Consider the following 20,742-nt stretch of genomic DNA (forward strand, 5'->3'; position numbering starts at 1 on the left):
AAAATGGGCATACACAAAAAGCATGCCCAACAAAAGGAAGAGTCCAAAAACAAACTAATTACTTCCAACCCAACAAAATCAAACCAAGAGCAAAATAACAAAAATCCTAGGTATAGGAACCTACAAAGACGCATTAAACCTCACTATCTCCCAAACTTCATCGTACAAACTTTCAACCTTAGGTTACCTAAAATTTCTACTTATCTACTAAATCATTAAAGTGCACATGTGAAAATTACAATACGAATCTCTTTTTTTTTTTTAATAGAAGCATTTCATCGATAAATGAAATAAAAAGACAAACCCAACACCAATATATGAATAAAAGCTTCCAACAAGAGTATAAATATGATAAGCTAATATAAGAAAAAAGGTACTTAGTTTTGCACCAAAAAACAGTAAAAAGCACTAATTCAATAAAACAATTGAAAGAGGAAGAAGTCTCTGAAAAGACGTCTATTAAGCTCGTCCCAAAGGCTTTGAAAGAAAGACTGCAAAAGTATCAACCAAAGCGTCTTCTTTGTACCACTAAAAGGATGACCAACAATACAAATCATATTGGTCTATAAATAAAAATAAGCCACTCCCAGACTCCTAACAACTTTGAAAAGTTTGCTAAACTTGCTAACTTGTGTATATTCAAAGGCTAAACTTAACGTTCTAGTGTTTTTCAATTTATCCTCCTGGTTTAAAAAGTATCCATTTATTCTCATGTTTTAATATGTTCAATCTAATCTCTCATTGCAAAAAGTATCCATTATGACAACTCCCGGAGAAACTATTCATATAAACAAATAGGTATACGTACTAGAAACACGAGTTCTCAAGATGGATATTTGAGCAATAATCTCAAAAACGCAGAGCGAAGAGAATGTAAATAGAAAAGCATCTCAAGAGAAGTTCCACTCGTGCATTTATTAAGTCTGTAGAAAGTAACAATAGCACAGCAGACTACTCCTTCAGGATGCCCCAACTTTAACTAGGTCTTCGAGTGCCTTCGAGATTTGTGCCTCACTCAAACCCTCCAGACGAGCAACCCTCTCAACGCCCATGTCTGCCAAATCAAAGAAGAAAAGAAAAAGAAAAATTAATTAGTTGCATTAACCAAAATCGAACATAAAAGGTGCATATTGCAGTCACATTTCCCTTTTTTTTATTGGAACGACTACTTTCCTTGAGAAAAAATGAAAGAATACAGGGACATACAAAAAACAAGCCCATCAAACACCCCATCTAAAGGAAGGGGTTCCAGCTAAGTAAAATGTTTCCTATAGAATAGTTACAAAAAAAAAAATCGAAAAAGAAGCCCAAAACAAAACATGAAATCTCACCAAGATCCATACCTCGCAAGGGTCCCTTTCCCTATCTCTAAAAACTCTATCATTCCTCTCCTCCCAAATATCCTAAACGACCGCACACACCCCAGTAAGCCACAGATAATGGCCTCTCAGATGGAGGAGGAGAAACTCCTCGATCGTCGTTTGAACGTCTCTCTGCCCAACAATGCTGAAATCAAACTCCTGCAAGAAGAAACTCAACATAGTCTTCCCATACCGACAGTCCCAAAGGAGATGATCCAGGTCTTCCTCCGCCTTCCGACAAAAAAGAATACAGCAAAAAAAACCGACAAATTCTTCTCCTAACAAGCCTACCAAGAGTATTCACACGACCAAGCAAGACTTGCCAAATAAAAAACCTTACTTTCTTAGCAATCTTAAACCTTCAAATCACATCGAACACAGACTCCCCATTGGGAAAGGGGTCCAATAACAATCTGGGGAAGGATTTACAAGAAAACCCTTCACTATGATCCAAACTCCCAATGCGAACATCCCTTCTCTCCTCCCAAAAGATGCATTATTAGGTATCCTATTAGTCTTATACTCAGAAAAATACCTAATAAGAAACAGAATAGGTAGGAAACTGACATAGCTATATTATTTTCAGAAATCAGCCAACAAATACCCGAGTCAACAAATAAAAACAGACAGAATAAGAAGAAGAAGAACTAAGTACAGAAAAGTAATCAAAGAAAAAAAAAAAAAAAAGATAAACGGTTAGATTCGAGAGCGCCTCCCTTTCCTAAGCTTTAGCAATAGCAAACTCCAAATTTAACATATCCCTAATGAATTCCCTCAAGCTTCCTTATAACCTCCCGTCAGCTGGTCCCCACATGGCGTAACTAACTCACAACCCTTTCAGCTCTGCTTTCCCTATTTTGCCCCTCCTCTTATAGATGTGAATGATTGGAGGTCTTACAATATCCCCTTCTGCAAAACTCACCTTATCCTCAAGGTGAAACTCGGGGAATTGTGACTTCATTTTATTTATTTCCACCCATGTAGCTTCGAATTTCGATTGGTCCATTCATTTAACCAAAGCCTCTTCCTTCCCCATGGTGGAACTCCATTGTCTACCCAATAACATATCCGACTAGGCATTTAATTCAAAATCCTCTTAAAACTGTGGGAGATGTTGATAAACCAGTTTCTGCTTTCCTCTTTTTTTCTTTAATTGATATATGTGAAAAACAATGTGAATCGATGTATTGAGGGGAAGTTGTAAACAATAAACTACTGCCCCAATTTTTTCTATCACCTTAAAATGGCCATAATATCTCGGAGTAAGTTTTTTGTTCCCACATTGAGCCAAGGATCATTGTCTGTAGGATCGAAGTTTAAGGAGTACCTCATCCCCTACTTTGAGAACCACTTCTCGACGATGTTGGTTTAGTTCTTAGGCCTTATTCAGTTGATCCTTCAAGGCCAAAAGAGCTCAATCCCTCTCCATTAGTTGTTGTTCTAAAGTACTATTGGAAGTTTTCCTTTCGCCATACGATATCAGTGGAGGTAGGTCACGACCAAATAATATTTTGAAGGGAGTAGTATTGATCGACACATGGAAGGTGGTATTATACCAGTGCTCTGCCCAAGGAATTCAGTCACTCCACTTCTTGGGTTTCTCATTACAAAAGCATCTCAAGTAGGTCTCTAAACATCGGTTACCTCTCTCAGTTTGACCATCCATTTGTGGATGAAATGTGGTACTGCACTTAAGGATCGTGCCCTCTTTAATGAATGCCTCTGCCACTTGCTTTGCCGTGAATGGGTGTGTTAGAAGAATAAAATGGTTGTATTTACTCAGACTATCCACAACTACCATGATGGTGTTATACCCCTTTGATCATAGAAGTCCATCGTTATATCCCAAACTTGATCTGGAATAGGTAGTGGTTGAAGTAGGCCTGTCGAAGATAGTGTTTCTGTTTTGTTTTGTTGGCAAATCATACACTGATCAACATATGACCAAAATGTCTTCTTCATTCCCTTCCAGTACAGCTCCTAATCATCCTCTTGTAAGTACGAATAAATCTGAAATGGCCCCTAACCATTGAATTATGGTATGTATGAAGTATCAACGGAATAAGGGATAAGGTTGCTGATATCATTAGTCTGCCCTTGTATAGGAGTCTTCTGTGCTGCCAAGAAAACTTGGTTACACTGTCCGAATCCTCCTTTAACCTTTCAATGATCAACTTCAAGTCCTAATTATCTAACACCTCTTTTTGGATGACCGTTAGATCCAAATAGGTAAGGGCGGATAGGATCCGTAGTTCTGCTCCATATGGCCATCTTAATAAGGCATCTACCACTTTGTTACTTGAGCCTGGTTGGTATAAAATTTCGAAGTCATAACCGAGTAATTTTACCAACCATTTCTGAAATTGAGGTTGCACCTCCCTTTGTTCTACCAAAAATATCGGGGCTTTTTGGTCCAATACGACGGTAAATTTCAATCCCAATAAATAGTGGCGCCACTTTTGAACTGATAGGACCACCGCCATTAACTCCTTTTCATAAACAGATTTTGCTCGAGCTCTTTCGAAAAGTTTCTGACTGAAATAGGCGATAAGACATTTACCTTGCATTAGCACTGCCCCGATCCCCATACCTGAAGCGTCTGTTTCAACTACGAACATTTTAATGAAGTCTAGGAGAGCTAACACTGGTATCTTAGTCATAGCATACTTCAAGTTATTAAAAGCTGTAATGGCTAATACATTCCACCCAAATGCGTTCTTCTGCAAGAGTTGTGTCAAAGGTGCTACAATTTCTCCGTAATTCTTCACAAACCTTCGGTAATAACCGATCAGCCTAGGAATCCCCTCAATTCCAACACATTTCTTGGAATAGGCCAGTCGACCATAGCATAAATCTTCTCCCCATCCACTTGTACTCCAGCTTCGAAAACCCAAATGGCCTAGATAATTAATGGATGTTTGCCCAAATACACTTTTCTTTCTGTTTGCGTATAATTGTTGGTCCTCAATAACCCAAAGTATGTTGTTAAGTGCTCTTTATGAGAATCTAGATCTGGACTATACACCAATATATTGTCAAAGCAGACCAGTATGAAGCGATGAAGAAATGGTCAAAATACCTGATTCATTAAGGATTAGAATGTGGCTCCTACTCGGTCGTATAATGCCCACTGATAACATCTCCTTCACCATTCGCTCTATCTCATCCTTCTGCACATACCCGTATTTATATGGTCTGACATTGATTGGTTGTTGGCCCTCCATCGTTGGGATCTGGTGATCTATTTCTCGTGTAGGTGGGAGACGACTAAGTGTCTCAAACACATTCTCATTATGGTTCAGCACGTGTTACCACTAGAGGTATTTCTTCTTGTGGTTGAGTGCATGATTAGAGTGTTCCTTCCTTATGCTTCCCGAGTTCTATCTTCTGTAATTCAACAATGAATCCTAGATCCTCCTTTTCCCAATTGCTCACCAACATTTTCCTAGATACTTTAGCTTTAGTCAGCGATGGATCTCCCTTTAAAATCACTTGAGATTCTCCCCGTGCAAAAGTCATTGTCCAAGGATTCCAATCCACACCATGTACCCCATCGTGTGCAACCAGGTCATTCCTAATATGACATCCAAGTTGCCTAAATCGAAAGGCAAAAAATTCTCTAAAATTGTTATCCCTTGCAGTTCTACGACTTCCTTGTACAACCTTCCCGTTTCCAATCACAATTCCATAACTTGTTGTGTTTGATACTGGTAATTTCATTTCGTCGACAAGCTTTTGGTGTATGAAATTGTGGGTTGCCCTACAATCGATCATGATTGACAAACTCGGTTTCACCTAATTTCCCCTTTAATTTCATCGTACCTGGAGCAGAAAATCTCAAGACCGAACAAAAAACGAGCTCGACTTTTTCTGTATCTTCTACTTCGATATTTTCTTCCAAACACTCCTCAATCTCTTCGATCTCTTGACCTCCGCCGACAATGAGTAATTGTAATTCCCTGGATTCTCTCGCCTTGCAATGGTGATCGGGGGAATATTTATCATCGCATTTAAAACATGGGCCCTTGTTTCGTCTTTCCCTAATTTCAATATCCGTCAGTCGATGGGTCAGACCTTCTTTTCGTTGGGCCCCCGTTCTCTCCGATACTTGAACTCGTAAGGTGTTGGGCTTGCTATATTGCCCTTGGCCTGCTTTACTCGGCCCACTAAACTTCATCTCTTTTCCCTAGCCATTCCCACCTGCGTTACCTTCGAGCCCTTGCAAGGTCTATACCTTCTCGTCTTGAGTTTGAGCCACCTTCATCGTTGCTTCTAATCCTTGCGGGTGATGACTCTCCACTTCGGCCTTTAATTTAGGTTCCAACCCATTGATGAAAGTTCCGATTAGTACCTCCTCGAATAGTGATGGCAATGGTGCAAAGAATTTTTCGAATTTCTTCCGATACTCCTCGTATGACCCTTCTTGTTTGATTGTGAGGAAACGTTGAGTTAGGTTCCCTTCTTGGGTGCTTCAAAAACGTCCAAACATCCTCTTCTTCAAATCTCCCCATGTTCGAATAGGATCTCGATTATGGGTCCAGCAATACCAATAGATAACCTCTGGGTCGAAGCTCACTACCGCGACCTTGATCTTCTCTTCCTCTATTAATTCGTGGATTTCAAAATAATGTTCTACCCTATATAACCAAGAATCTAGGTGATCTCCCTTGAAGATGGGCATCTCTAATCGTTTGTACTTGTTTTTATCTCCACCGGATCTCACCAGCGATGATTCGCCCTCCTCTGTTTTCGACGATTTACCTTTCCTCTGAGTTCCATTTGTCACCAGTGTCTCCTCTTTTCCTCTATTCGAATTGATTTCTCTCATTTCCCCCATGAGCCAATCAACATTCTGACACATCACGAAGGCCATCTCCTTAAGCCTTATGATGTCCTTGTCGTGAGCTTCCAACTTGTCCTCAATCTCTTTCATCACCATACTTCTAGTTTTTCCCAGAATGGAGTAGGCTCTGATACCAATTTGTTAGGTATCCTATTATTCTTATACTCAGAAAAATACCTAACAAGAAACAAAGTAGGCAGGCAACTGCCACAACTATATTATTTCCAGAAATAAGTCAACAAATACCCGAGTCAATAAAGGAAACAGACAGAATAAGAAGAAGAAGAAGATCTAAAGTACAGAAAAGTAATCAAAGAAAGAAAAGGATAAGGGTTGGATTCGAGAGTGCCTCCCTTTCCTAAGCTTTAGCAAGCTCCAAATTCAACATATCCCCAATGAATTCCCTCAAGCTTCCTTATAACCTCCTGTCAATTGGTCCCTACTTGGTGACTAACTCACATCCCTTTCAGCTTTGTTTTCCCTATTTTGCCCCTACTCTTGTAGGTGTTTATGATTAGAGGTCTTACATGCACCCCTCCAATAAAGAAATAAGAGAGGCAACCTCCATTTTTCACTATTGGACAAATAGTGATGGAACCCAATGGAAAAAGACAGATTTCTCAGATCAAATCAAGAAATCCAAGACCAGACGATTTTTAAAGGAAGATAAGTGATAAAGATCCCAATCGACCAAATCACATTTCCTTTAAATTTCAAGGTCAAGTGGGATTTCCTTGATCTTGTTTTTAAAAACAAAGGATTTGGCAGCACTTGGAGGAAATGGATTAGAGGTTGTGTCTCCTCCCAAAATTACTCCATCCTCATTGACGGTTGTCCTAGGGGGAGATACAAGCTACAAGAAGCCTCTGACAAGGTGATCTGCTCTCACCTTTCCTCTTTGGTCTCATTATGGATTGTTTCAGGCATATGTTAATTGAGGCTAGCGACAAGACCTTATTGCAAGCATTAGTACTGGGAATAGTTCTCTTTGGATATATCATCTACTTTTCGCAGATAATACCATCCTTTTGTCCTCCATGTATTCTAATGCTCTTAACAATCGGTTCGACCTTGTGAAACTCTACAAGCAAGCTTTTGGACTGAACATTAATCATAATAAGTTTGAGATTTCGAGGATAAACACTATATAGGAGATGATTACTTCAATTGCGTACAAGTACAATTGCAAACATAAGCCATTTGCTAACCAATTACCTTGGGCCCTCCCTCTATGGTAAACCTCGAATCTTATCTTTTTGGCTACCTATTGTGGAGAAGATTGCCAGAAGGCTCCACTCATGGAACCACCCTCACATATCTAAAGGTGGTAGACTTACTCTTTTACAAGCCACACTAACCAACCTCCCTACTTATTTTGTCTCTTCAAGATTTTGTCCAAGATTATCTCAACCATAGAAAAATAGTAAAAAATCTTTTTATGGAAAGGGGGCCCAATTGCAGGTTCACACCTTGTTAGATGGGACAAAATCATTAAGCCCCTTTCTCATGGTGGGTTGGGCATCCAAAGTTTGGCTAAAGAAACCGAGTTCTTGCAAAATGGATATGGAGATACTACCACGAGGAGGACACTCTTTGGGGACAGATTATTGATGCTAAATATGGTTCCTCCTCATTGAAAATGTGGTTGAACGTCTTCCCTAATCACCTATGAGAACCATGGCATGACATTTTGATACATTTGAACTTTATACACGATAGAATTATCACTGAAATGGGGAATGGGGCACACACATTATTCTAGCTTGATCAGTGGCCTGGGGATACTACTCTTGCTTTACAATATCCTCACCTCTTTGCTCTGGATGTCAAAAAAAACTCATTCGTACAGAATTCATGGATTGACCAACAGAGTTGAATTCCCCAATTTAGGAGAAACTTTACTAACAATGAGGTAGAAGACTGGATTATTCTCATGGATAGCATCAATAGGGTCCAATTAGCATATCACAAAGATTTTCAGGTTTGGAAAACATAACCCAAGGGTATATTTTCCACCAAGAATCTTGCCCATGAAATGAGCCCAACCATGGCCGATGACATCAGTGGGTGAGGGACAAACCCCTCTACATTACGTTTTTCCATTTCTATAATTTGTAGTTTTGTATTCCTTAAAAAATCATTTGGCTTATGATTTTCTCATTTGGTCAAGGAGGAATCTTGATTTCTTTCTCTTTTGGTTTTCATCACTCATTGACCAAGGGAAGTGATGGAGGTTGTCTCCTTCTTGTCTTTGATTGGGGACTATAACTTAGGCTCGAGAGAAGGGATTCTCTACTAAATCTCCATTTCATTGTTTGTTGGACCCTTCTCCCATTAGTGAATCAATATTTGACGCTCTTTAGAGGATTAAAATTCCTAAGAAAATTAAGTTATTTATTTGATAAGTTTTACATGGTCCTGTTAACACTTTTGATTGGCTCTCGAGGATGATGGCTTGTTAGTTGGCCCATTTTATTGTATCCTTTGTCAAAAGGCAGAGGAAGACCAACATCACGTGCTTTGGAGATGCAAGTATGTGAGAGCTGTTTGGAACTACTTTTGGGATTTATGTACTTTGAGCATTAGACTCTTCATTTCATCAATGGAAAGTTTTGTTTCCTTTTAAAAAAAATACTTCTTTCAAGCCATCGATTTCATGCTTGCTAGTCAAAGAAATGTTCCAGATGTAATCGCAGAGTTCCTCCTTCATCCGCTTTTTGTGAAAAGGACCAGTTCTTATGGTTTGCTATGGTGTTTGTTGTGTTGTGGATCTTTAGAGAAAGAGAAATAATAGAGTGTTTAAAGGTGTGGAGAGGAACCTGAGTGACATCTAATCCCTTGTTAGGTCCCATGCTTCTTTGTAGGCTTTGGTTTCGATCATCTTTTGTAACTATTCTATGGACACTATGTTGCATAGTTAGAGTCCCTTTAATGGGGTCCCCTCTTCTTTTTTTTTTTTTTTTTGTAGACTTGGTTTTTTGTATACCATTGTATTGTTTTGTTTTTATTTTTCATTATTATTATTATTGTCTCCATGAAGGTTGTTGCTATAAAAAGAAAATAAGAATAAATAAATAGTGAAAAAAAATAGCTTATCACAGAACTTTGCCTTTCTACTCAAGAGCACTTCTTCAATTACGAAGAAGCATTACTTGAGAACTCTTTATTCCATATGATAAAAATAGCTTACCACAGAACTCTTTATTCAATTACTAAGAAGCATTACTTGAGAACTTTGCCTTTCTACCAAATGTAAGCCTAAGTATCAAATCTATGGGTGGAAATGTTAACTCAGTCTAAGTCTCAAAAATACTTGAGAACTCTTTATTCCATATGACAAGGTAGTATTTACAAAGACCTGATGCCTTTTTTCTTTTCTTTTTTTGAGAATCAAAGACATGATACCTTTAGTGTGTGCCTATCGAAGATGGAACCGCATCTTTTTTCCTCAAGAACTCAAGGACAAAGTGCACAATCTATAGAACAAAGTTTGTTCAAGGAAGACCGTGATGGGGACCACACCTATTCTACTATTATACAGCAGTTTCCACTCAATACACACACCGCCTAATAAAAAACCAACTAATAACGAAGCTAATTGTGTTAAAAAAATAATAATAATAACAATTAACTCTCACTGAATAAATTCAATCCTAGAGGAGTAGCACAATTCTATTTATTCCTACGAAATCAACTTTAGTTAATGGGAAAACAAAACAAACAAAAAAAAAACACTGGAGATAATGAAATGAGGTTTTGTTGGCCAAGGGGTTACGGCCCTTTTTTTTCTTTTAAAATTTGATGCTTTACGAATTACAGCACAAGGTTATAGTGAGTGATTACAGTCCACACCCTTTTTGCTAGATCTCAGCCTATGAGGTTAGAGGCTACTCTAAATGTCTAAATGTTATTTCGTGAAGTTTTTCATTTTCTGTGCACTTCATTAAATGATGTATTGGGAATAGGTACAAAGGTCTATTTTTTAGAAGATTGGTGGATAGGTGGTAACCCTCTTTGTTCTGTGTTTCCTCACTTGTACCATCTTTTAGACAAAAGTTTGCATTATGTGGCCTTCGTCCTCCTCTGGATTCCCCTTCGTTTTCTTCTTCCAGTTATTTGGGGTTCAACCCCCCTTTGACAAGTAGGGAACTATTGATGGAACTAGGTGACTCTTTCATGAGTCCAAGGAGAAGGGATATTCACTTTTGGTCCCCCAATCCTTCATGGGTTTCTCTCCTGGTTCATTGTTATCTTTCCACGTGTCATATGGCCCTCCTACTCCTCCCAGTGCTTTGGCTTTCTCCTCTATTTGAAAGGCAAAGATTCCCAAAAAGATAAAATTCTTTGCATGACAGGTTCTTCATTAGAAACTTAACACATCGGGTCATGTTCAAAAGCACTCTTCCTTTATGTTGTACTCGCTATGGTGCTATTTGTGTCAACCAGTGTAGGAGGATTTGGATCATTTTCTGGTCAACTTTAAGTATACTTTGGCAGTCTGGGAGCATCGTCAGACGTCAAGATTCCTAGGGGATTTGTTGGGTTTGTAACAGAGAGGCAGTTGTTCTTGATTGAAGAGACTCTTTTGAATCTCTTTCAGTTTTTTGAACCGCCCTTTCAGGATAAAGGCCCAGTTTTATGGCAGCCGGCAGGTGTGTATTTTTGCAGGATTTTAAGGGCTTTGGCTTGAGAGGAATGGTAGGATTTTTTAGGGGTGTAGAGAGATCTATAAACGAGATTTGGGATATTCTTCATTTCAATACATCATAGTGGGTTTCGTTCTCTCTACTTTTATGTAATTATCAATTAAGTTTTATCCTTTTGGATTGTAGTCCCTTTCTTAATTAGTGTTGGACTCCTTATGGGGCTAGTTTTTTGTTTCTTTATGCCCCGGAAAGCTTGGTTTCTCATTATTTTTTAAAAAAAAAAAAACATAGATAGTAAAAAAAATATATAAAGAAGAAGAAGAATAAAAACCCAAATAAATTGATCATCTCAAATAATAAAAGACAGGAATAAAAGTATACTCTAAGGATTTTTAGATAGATATCAAGCAAATCTAATATTATTGAGTGTACCTACACTAAAGTCTACACAAGTGTCAGTCGAAGAACATGAATCTGAATAATTTCGTGATTCCTTATCACATATATTGATAAGGAATATTCCAGATAGCATTGATGTGAAGAACTTAATACCATCTATTAAAACAAGAACTGATTAAGTTGCCACAATGTTGCCGTATAAAGTATGCAATTAAAACTTCTGAAAGCCAAAGATAAAAAGAAATAAATTAAACCCAAAAAATGAGTTAACAAATAAGTGAATCCGTCCTCGCACTTGTAAGAGGCTAAAAATTTATATCACTACTACTCATGACTCATGAGAGACAACTTAAAACGTTCTCTCATGGCTAATAAACTGATTGATGATTGATCTAGAAAAGGCAATGAAGGTGTCGTTCTTAAGTTGGATCTTGAAAAAGCTTTTGATATGGTTGATTGGGATTTTTTGGATGTTGTCTTAAGGCTAAGGGCTTCAAATACATTTGGTGGTCTTGGATGCAAAGCTGACTCTCTAGTGCCAACTTCTCTATCATTATAAGTGGTGGACCCCATGGTAAGATTTTAATCCTCTCTCTCTCTCTCCCTTTTTGTTAATCTTGGTTGCAGACTGTCTAAGCCGCCTGCTGAATCATAGCTCATCAAAGGGTCTTACTGCATCTCAATCTATTAGTAATTCCTCTTTTGTCCTTAGTCATTACAATTCGTCGATGACTTTGCTCTTCACCACTGCCAATAGATATGATTTGCAGCATCTTTCTACATTCATATATTTAGCAAGCTTCTGATTTGTTCATTAATTTATCTAAGAGCGAATTGTTGGGAATAAATTTGGCTGATGTTGACCTTGATTGGATGGTGACCACCTTTGTGTGTAAGCAGGGTCTTTGGCCTACAAATTACCTTAGTTTGCCTCGGGAGGTAATTCCTCTACACCCAGGTTCTGGCAACCCATTGTTGAGCGGGTGCAACAAAAGCTTCACAATTGGAAGTATGCGTATATTTTGAAGGGTGGAAGGCACACTCTCATTCAGACTACTTTAGCTAGTTTGCCTACGTATTATTTATCACTCTTTCGTGCTCCCTCTACTGTTATTAAGTGTTTGGACAAATTGATTTGCGACTTTCTTTGGAAAGGTTCTCAAGGTGATAGTGGGATGCATAATGTGAATTGGGAGGTTACTCAACATCCCAAGATAATGGGTGACCTTGGTCTTGGAAATTTTTGTTATCGAAATTCTTCTCTTTTGGCTAAATGGATCTAGCGGTTTTTACATAAACATGATGCATTGTGGAGGAAACTCATTGTGGCTAAATTCTATTCTCCCACCTGTATTTGGTCGACTACTATTCGTGATTCATCTAAATCTCTGTGGCGGTTTATTTGTCAGACCATTGAGTTGGTTAAAGCTCGTATTCGGTGTTGCCTTGGTATGGGTACATCTATTTCTTTTTAGAAGGATCATTGGCTTGATTGTGGTGTTCTCTCTACGGCTTTCCCTAGATTGTTTCGCGTTACTTGTCTTCCTCACATTAAGGTGGCCAATGTGTGGATTGTCGATTCAAAGGCTTGGGACCTACGTCTTCCTCGAAATCTTAATGAGCTTGAAACTATAGAATGGACTTCTTTATCTCAGTTGTTGTTCTCTATAAGATTTTGCCTCACTTGATTCATGGCGATGGACCATTGACCCTTCTTCTTTTTCTGTGAAATCTCTCATGGATGATTTGGTGGGAATTGTGGATCCTCTTGTAAAGGATTTATATTTTGCCATTTGGATAGATCATTACTCTAAAAGAATAAAATTTTCTTGTGAGAGCTTAGCATTGATGTTGTCAACATTATTGATCGTCTACAACGTCCTATGCCTTATTTGTATATATCTCCTTCTTGGTGTGTTATGTGTCAAAACTATTCTGAATCCCTTGCTAATCTGATTATGCATCATTCTTTTGCCTCTTGTTTCTGGCATATTATTCTGGATGCTTTTGGTTGGTCATTGGTCTACTTTGACAATATCTTTGACATTCTAGCATCTCTTTTGGTGGGCCATCCATTCATGGCACAAGGAAGATTGTTTAGTTGGCCATTATTCGCACCTTTCTCTGGATTTTATAGGGTGAGCATAATAAACATTTCTTCTGAGATTCTTTTTCTTGTTTTGATAGTTTCATAGATTTGGTTCTATCTACTGGGCTGCCTTGGTGCAAAACAAGACACCCCTTTGAACGTTTTAGTCAACCCTATCTAGTTTCCAATTGGAAATCTCTTTTGTTATTACCTATAGGTGCATGGAGTCTCCCTTTATTTCATTTATTCAAAATTATGAGTGTCTCTCTTGAAAGATCAGCCACCAACTATAACCAAAAGTAAGAACAAATCGTTTTAACAATATGTTTCCTTTCCGGGGTGAATGACAGTAAAGGGAAAATGGGACACAGTGAAACTCCCGTGGCTACTAATTTCTCCTTCATTTAGAAGGTAAAACGAAGATGTCAGCCTACGAGTAGAACCAGTTGATTTTTATTTTACTTGAGAAACCACAGGACCAGTTAAATTTCATAGTTCACAGCAGAAAATAAAAGAAAACTGCGAATCTTGACAAAATAAACCCAGAACGAATTCCATTAAATGGGTATTTACTACATCCCAGGAAATGGAATCTTGAAAATACTATGACCTGACTATCTACCATGGAAAGAGTATTTTTCATCACTAACAGATAAAGAAAGACCACCCAGCAGATTATTTGACATCACTAAGCGCGCTTATCAATCAATTCGAGTATAGCAGGAAATAAAACATCAAAGCTCGAAAGAATCTCGAAACCTAGAGGGAAGACGATAAAACGAAATGAAATCGTTTGGGTAGGAGTGCATTGAAATACCATATCTAGCCCATAATTGCGGCTCCACTCCACTGCATTCGCGGATCAATATTGGAAATTTGGGATTCAAAGTCTTAAGGTCCTTGTAATTCTTTTCCACGAATCCCCTGTCAGAGGAAAACTCCTTATTCAACAATATCTGAAAATAAGCTCCGTGAAGAGCACGATTTGAAGTTTTAGAAGGCATCGGAAAGCGTAAAAGAGAGCAGAAACTGAATACCTAGCGGGGGCGCTTGAAGGAGAGGATTGGCAGAGCAAGATTCGAAGCTCCTTCAAATTCTTGGATAGCTGTCCTCTCCATGCCATTTCAACCTCTCTCGCTGTTCGTGAATGAAGTGAAATCTCTATACCTCGGATGAATGGAACCGGACCTTCCCAAATGCCAATCGGGGCTTCGCCTTTTTCAATGAGCGGGTTAATGAATCTTACTCTTATTCGGTAGATGAGAAAGGGTAGAAAATAGCATCTTCAAACTTTTCATCTTTGAAAATTAATTTTTTCGATGGATCCACCACCAAGATTTAATTAAAATTTTTATTTTTTCTAATTTATCAATGGTTAAATATGGAGATTTTAGTAATTTTTCTAAATATTAGATAATCTATCCAAATCTTATAGCAAATCTTATATACTTTCAAATTTTCTTCAAATTCAGTTGTTTTTACCAAATATTATATTCAATATGTAATTTTATGTCAATTTTTGTTTCCATGATTATATGAACTTCTAAATTTTCAAATGAATTTACATTTTTTCAGATGATTATTGCATTTTGATTTTTAAATTTTGGGAAAGATTAAATTTTGTAAAAAAAATAATAATAGATAAGATATGAAAAATATATAAAATCTTGGTATTAATCTGTCTAAGAATTCACCGATCTCGATATTAATCAGATTCATATCGAGATTCTATATATTTTTCTTATTTTCCATATACAAGATTTGGTATAGGATTTAGGAAAATGACATAATATTTTGGAAAAATTACTAGAATCTCGGGCCAAAACAATCGATAATTTAGAAAAAGCTATTTTTTTAACTAAATCTTGATCTCACCCGAGATGGATCGAGAAAAGCTATTTGAACGAATTTTCAAAAATGGTACTAATTTTGTAAAGTGAAAACTTAAAAATATTGTTTTTGATAATTTGCTAAAGTTACTTTATCTCTAAAATATGCTTGAACTCCATAGCTTTCAAAGAAAATTCAAAAATATGTTAGTATCTCATTTAAAAAAATATCAAATTTTCAAATATTGAATTAATATTATTAACCTTTAATGGATCGTTCGGTTTAAGAGAATAAAGAGTGGAAATGATCATGGGTATATAAAATTTTGTTTAGTTGGAGAATTTGAGGTATTTACTCATCCAGGCATGGACGTCTCTCATACTTTTTATTCCCACATTTGTGGGTTTTTAATAAACCCCTACTTTTGCTTTTTTTTTCTCCGTTTTTTATTCCTTTTTCCATTTGTGTTTTTCTCTTTTTTTATTCACTGTTTTTCTTTTCTTTTTATATTCATTACTCCAAATTTTTTAATCATTTTTTATACTTTATGTGATATTTTTACATGTTTTTCTTTTATATTTTTTCTTTAATATATTTATTTTATTTATTTTTCCCTTCTTCATTCTATTTATTATTCATTTTTTTTTCTTTTAATTTTATTATTTTATTTCCTTTCATTCTTATCATTTTTTTCTCATGTTTTCAGTTCTATGAATGAAGATTAAATTAAATTATTTTGTTTAAAATTATTATGGTGTAAATTAATTATGGAAAGGTAAATTTAGTTTAATTTAATACTTTATAATTGCTCATTATTCTAGTAACTTTAATTATAAATTATTGGTTTTATAAATACCTGTAATTAATAATTTAATTGTCATTATTATTTGATTTTTAAATAATTATTTTTCTCAAAAATTTGAATTGAATTTATTGTTTATCAATTAGTCTATAAAATTTTATAAAGTTGTCACAAATAATTTTATAAATTAAATACAAAGATAATTTGTTCCCATAAAATTCAGTTAACATTTCCACAACCGAACGCAGTCATCCTTAATTCTTGGGCATCTAAAAAACCTTAAACCAAACCGTTCCTAAAATGTTGTAAAATTAAGGAGCATAACGGAAATACATATATGAAGAAAATATAACATAATAATAAAAATTAATTAAAAATGATAAATTAAATAAAATAAAATAACAAATTATAAGAAATTATGTAAATGTATGAAAATAGAAATTTTCTCTCAAACTTTTAGATTCCTCACCGATTTTTTTCACCTATTTTCAAATACCACAAAAGCTTACTATTTATAGAACTTGTGACAACTAAGATGTGGCTATTAGGACACTAATCATGTATAAAATTGTGATATATGGGGTGAAGAAAACTGGACATGAGAATTTCCATGAGCAGTGGAAGGATCGTTCCAAATTTCATTCGTATTTGAACATTAACAATTACAATCAAGAAACGGAAACATACAGACTATGCACAAAACAAAATTACTAGATCAAGGGAAAGAATTATACATACATTTGAAGACTCATCTTCAACACCCTTGATCACGAACGCTCAAACAGACTCCAAGACTACAACACACGATCGCAACACTGCACGATCGCAACAAACTCGAACACAGCGATCTCCAAGATCACAAACACTACAAAAGACCTCCAAAAACCTCGACAATGTCGAGTTGAGTACGACACCACCACAATGGCTACCTTGGTATTCTCGGTGTGAGAATCTAGAAGTGTGGCTTTGTGTGGACTCGATTAGAGGACGAGACCGGAGGAACAATCGTGTAAACGATTGAGCAAGTAGGAAATGGCAAAGATCTATCGTATAGACGATGCCTAATCGTTTAACAGAAGCTATGCGATCATTTAGCTAATCGGTCAGCTGAGTGAACTATCGTATAGATTCACTCTACGATCTTATAGTGTCTCTTCAGCTATCGTTGAGTAAATCGTATTTACTTGACAGCCACCATGAGTAATTTCCGAGAATAGAAATCTCAATCAACAACTTCTAAATTTAGGAAAATATTTTTCCTTTTATCTCACGATTACCATGAAACCGCCAATAACATCCCACTCAATTGGTTATTAGAGAAAAAGAGATAATTATTTAATAATTAATATTATTATAAATACTTATGATAACCAACTTACCATAGTATATTCATAACCTATAGTTTTAATATTTCATCTCATGAAACATATAAACCATATCTCTTTTCCTATATCATGGTACTTAATGTAAATCTCATTTATGTTAATCCTCTACTTGATGTATCTCATACACTATACCGATCATATCATATATAATTGAATTACCTCTTGTCAATTTGAACATTTCAAATCAACATCAAGAACTGATTCTCAACTTGAATCCATTGAGCTACCAAGCGGACCTTATGAACCTGTAGCTCAAAGCTCCAATGGTACGTGAATAACTGACTAAACTCTTTAGTCATGAGATCTACCATCCATTAACTGTCAGACACTCCACTAAAGACCAACAGCTGACTCTCCTTACTATAGATATATTATGTGTTCATATCAACAAATCAACAGTGTGATAACCTTTCCCAGATCGCTCGTAAGTACAACTGGACCAATAACTGTTATGCCCCTGTAGTTACATCTAACTCCTTAAGTACCACTGATCCTTCTAATAAATATAAGTCATAGGCCTACTATGACTGAGTCCTCTCTTCCAAAGAGAAGTTGTGGCCACTATGTTCAAGCCCCGAAATCAGCCCTTAGGGGAGTAATCTATCTACTTACCTCTGCTTCGGAGAAGGAGCAAATTCCATCTTATGTAACTGAGTTCCCAGCTCCCAAATCAGGCAAGTCCCCAAAAAGGTAGGCATGTTGAGTTGGAAATCTGGCCACTCTTACCCATACTAATCAAAGGACCGCCCTCAAAGGCAAGAGTTCCCAAAACACTCAGGATTGAGGTCATGTCACCTATGGTCGTTTAAGTGAGATGTAAGTCTCCAGTATCAACGGCGTTATATACAGAGACGAATCATCTCGTGGTCCGGTCTTATACAAACTCTTTGTATAGGACACCTCCGCTCGCATGTCTCCACATGAATGGTCAAGATCTACCATCTATAATAGTTCACAACACTTGGCAGACCTCTACAAAACGGGTCGTATCCATAGTGTCACCAGGATCAGGTATCCCACCTTAATTCTTATACTACAGACCTTTTTAGGTTATCACTTAAGGCATGATTCACTTGTATATCTCATATACATGTTTAAGTTTACATGTAATAACAATGGAGTTTTGTTTATTGGATATGAGTAAATGCCAAATAAAATAACTATTATTTTATTTATAACAATGTGTATAAATTACAAACAACGAGACTCTTGGAGAATTAGGACACCAATCCCAACATGGGGTACCATGTTTAAGGACACGTGGTCCTTTTCTTTGGGATGGGCATCTATTTATTATAATATTTATAATATTCCCCCTTAAATGCTCACTATATATATGAAATATGTCCCATTAAAACTTTACTAGAAAAATTCCAATGGAAAAAAACTATAATGAAGGAAACAAAGTACATGTTTCATATAATTTATACTCCTAAAAGAATATATTTGCTTTCCCTCATGAAAACATCACTTAAGATCTCTAAATCGATGTATTCCAATATTGTGCATGAAGGAAATCGATCACGAGGATTTCCATGAGCAGCGAAAAGGATCATTCCAAATTACAATCATGTATGAACATTACAATTACAATCAAAACAAAAACATACGGTTATACAATCAATACAGAAATTACAGCATGAAAATACAAATGAAAAAGGAAAACTGCTACGAACATTTTTCGACTCGTCTTCATGCTCCTTGCTCACATCAGCAACCTTGAACGCTCGAACAACACGACCACTACACAGCAAGAATACCATGCACTCGTCCTCAGCGATCGCCTCGGTCATAAACAACCCAACAGCACAAACGGCCTCCACAGAACCTCAACGATGTCGAGTTGACTATGACACCATTAAGAAGGCTACTTTGGTATTCTCGGTGTGAGAATCCAGAGAGTGGGCTCTGTGTGGACTTAGATTGAGGCAGAAGAATGGAGGAAATACCAATCTTGTTAACGATTGAGCAAGTGGGAGATGACTGAATCTATCGTATAGGTCGATGCCCAATTGTTTAGCAAAAGCTAAGCAATCGTCTAGAAAAAGTTAAGCGGTCATTTAACTCATCACTTAGCAGCGTGTCTGTCGCCTACAAACACTACAAAATCGTTTACCTTTTTCAAATTGTCCCTTAGTAAATCGTATTTACTTGACAACTTCTTTTTCGAAGAAAATTCACAAATTCAACATTACTAAAATTAGGAAAACAATTTTTCTTTTATCTCACGGTTACCATGAACCACCAATAACCTCCCACTTAATTGGTTGTTAGAGAAAAGGATTTAATTATCCAATAATTAATATTATTATATACATAAATGATAACCAACTTATCATACTATATTTATAACCTATAGTTTTAATATTTCATCTCATGAAACATATAAACCATAGTTATTTTTCTATTCCATGGTACTTAATGTAAACCTCATTTACATTAATCCTCCACTAGATGTATCTCAAACATCATACCGATTATAACATATATAATCAAATTACCTCTTGTCAATTTGAACATTTCAAATCAACACCAAGAACTGATCCTCAACTGAATCCTTTGAGCTAACAAGGGGACCTTATGAACCTGTAGCTCGAAGCTCCAACGATATGTGAATAACTGACTAAACTCTTTAGTCACGGGATCCACCATTCGTTAACTGCCAGGCACTCCACTAAAGACCGACAGTTGAACTCTCCTTACCACAGATATATTATGTGTTCATCTTAACTAATCAGCAGTGTGACAACCCTTCACAGATCGCTCGTAAGTACAGCTCGACCAATAACCGTTATGCCCCTGTAGTTACATCTAACTCCTTAAGTACTACTGGTTCCTCTAATGAACATAAGTCATAGTCCTACTATGACTGAATCCTTTCTTCCAAAGAGAAGTTATGGCCACTATGTTCAAGTCCCGAAATCATCTTTAAGGGAGCAATCTCTCTACTTATCCTTGCTTCGGGAAATGAGTGAATTTCATCTCATGGATTAAGTTCCCAGCTTCCAGACCAGACAAGTCTCCGAAAAGATAGGTATGTTGGGTTGGCAATATGGCCACTCTCACTCATATTAATCAAATGACCGTCCTCAAAGGTAGGAGTTCCCAAAACACTCAGGATTGAGGTCGTGTCACCTATGGTCGTTTAGGTAAGATGTAAGTCTCTAGTATCAACGGAGTTATATACAGAGTTTAATCATCTCGTGGTCCGGGTCTTATACAAACTCTTTGTATAGGACACCCCCGCTCGCACGTCTCCACATGAATGGTCAGGATCTACCATCTATACTAGTTTACAACACTTGCAAACCTTTATAAAGCAGGCCATATCCGTAGTGTCACCAGGATTAGGTATCCCATCTTAATCTTTATACTACAAACCTATTT

The 20,742-nt window shown here is 36.7% G+C and overlaps 1 protein-coding gene across 1 annotated transcript; it reads right to left on the reverse strand.

Annotated features, from left to right (window-relative positions):
• Positions 1-736: 736 nt before the first annotated feature.
• Positions 737-14,566, reverse strand: LOC120092192 (NADH dehydrogenase [ubiquinone] 1 alpha subcomplex subunit 2). The gene is made up of 3 exons (XM_039050428.1): positions 14,376-14,566; positions 14,156-14,262; positions 737-1,054 (listed from the first exon to the last, which is right to left on the reverse strand). The coding sequence occupies exons 1-3, from the start codon at positions 14,459-14,461 to the stop codon at positions 960-962; spliced, it is 288 nt and encodes a 95-aa protein (XP_038906356.1). The 5' UTR covers positions 14,462-14,566; the 3' UTR covers positions 737-959.
• Between the last annotated feature and the right edge of the window lie 6,176 nt (positions 14,567-20,742).

The sequence above is a fragment of the Benincasa hispida genome, chromosome 11 (genome assembly GCF_009727055.1).
Source record: "Benincasa hispida cultivar B227 chromosome 11, ASM972705v1, whole genome shotgun sequence".
Lineage (NCBI taxonomy): Eukaryota > Viridiplantae > Streptophyta > Magnoliopsida > Cucurbitales > Cucurbitaceae > Benincasa > Benincasa hispida.

Bases quoted from the DNA above. Each gene is read 5' to 3' on its own strand.
- LOC120092192 (XM_039050428.1), bottom strand. From the start codon at position 14,461: ATGGCATGGAGAGGACAGCTATCCAAGAATTTGAAGGAGCTTCGAATC. The intron at 14,263-14,375 runs GTATTCAGTTTC...TTCCTCTGACAG, and splicing joins CCTTCAAGCGCCCCCGCTAG to GGGATTCGTGGAAAAGAATT. The intron at 1,055-14,155 runs GTATTTCAATGC...TTGATTTGGCAG, and splicing joins GCAATTATGGGCTAGATATG to ACATGGGCGTTGAGAGGGTT.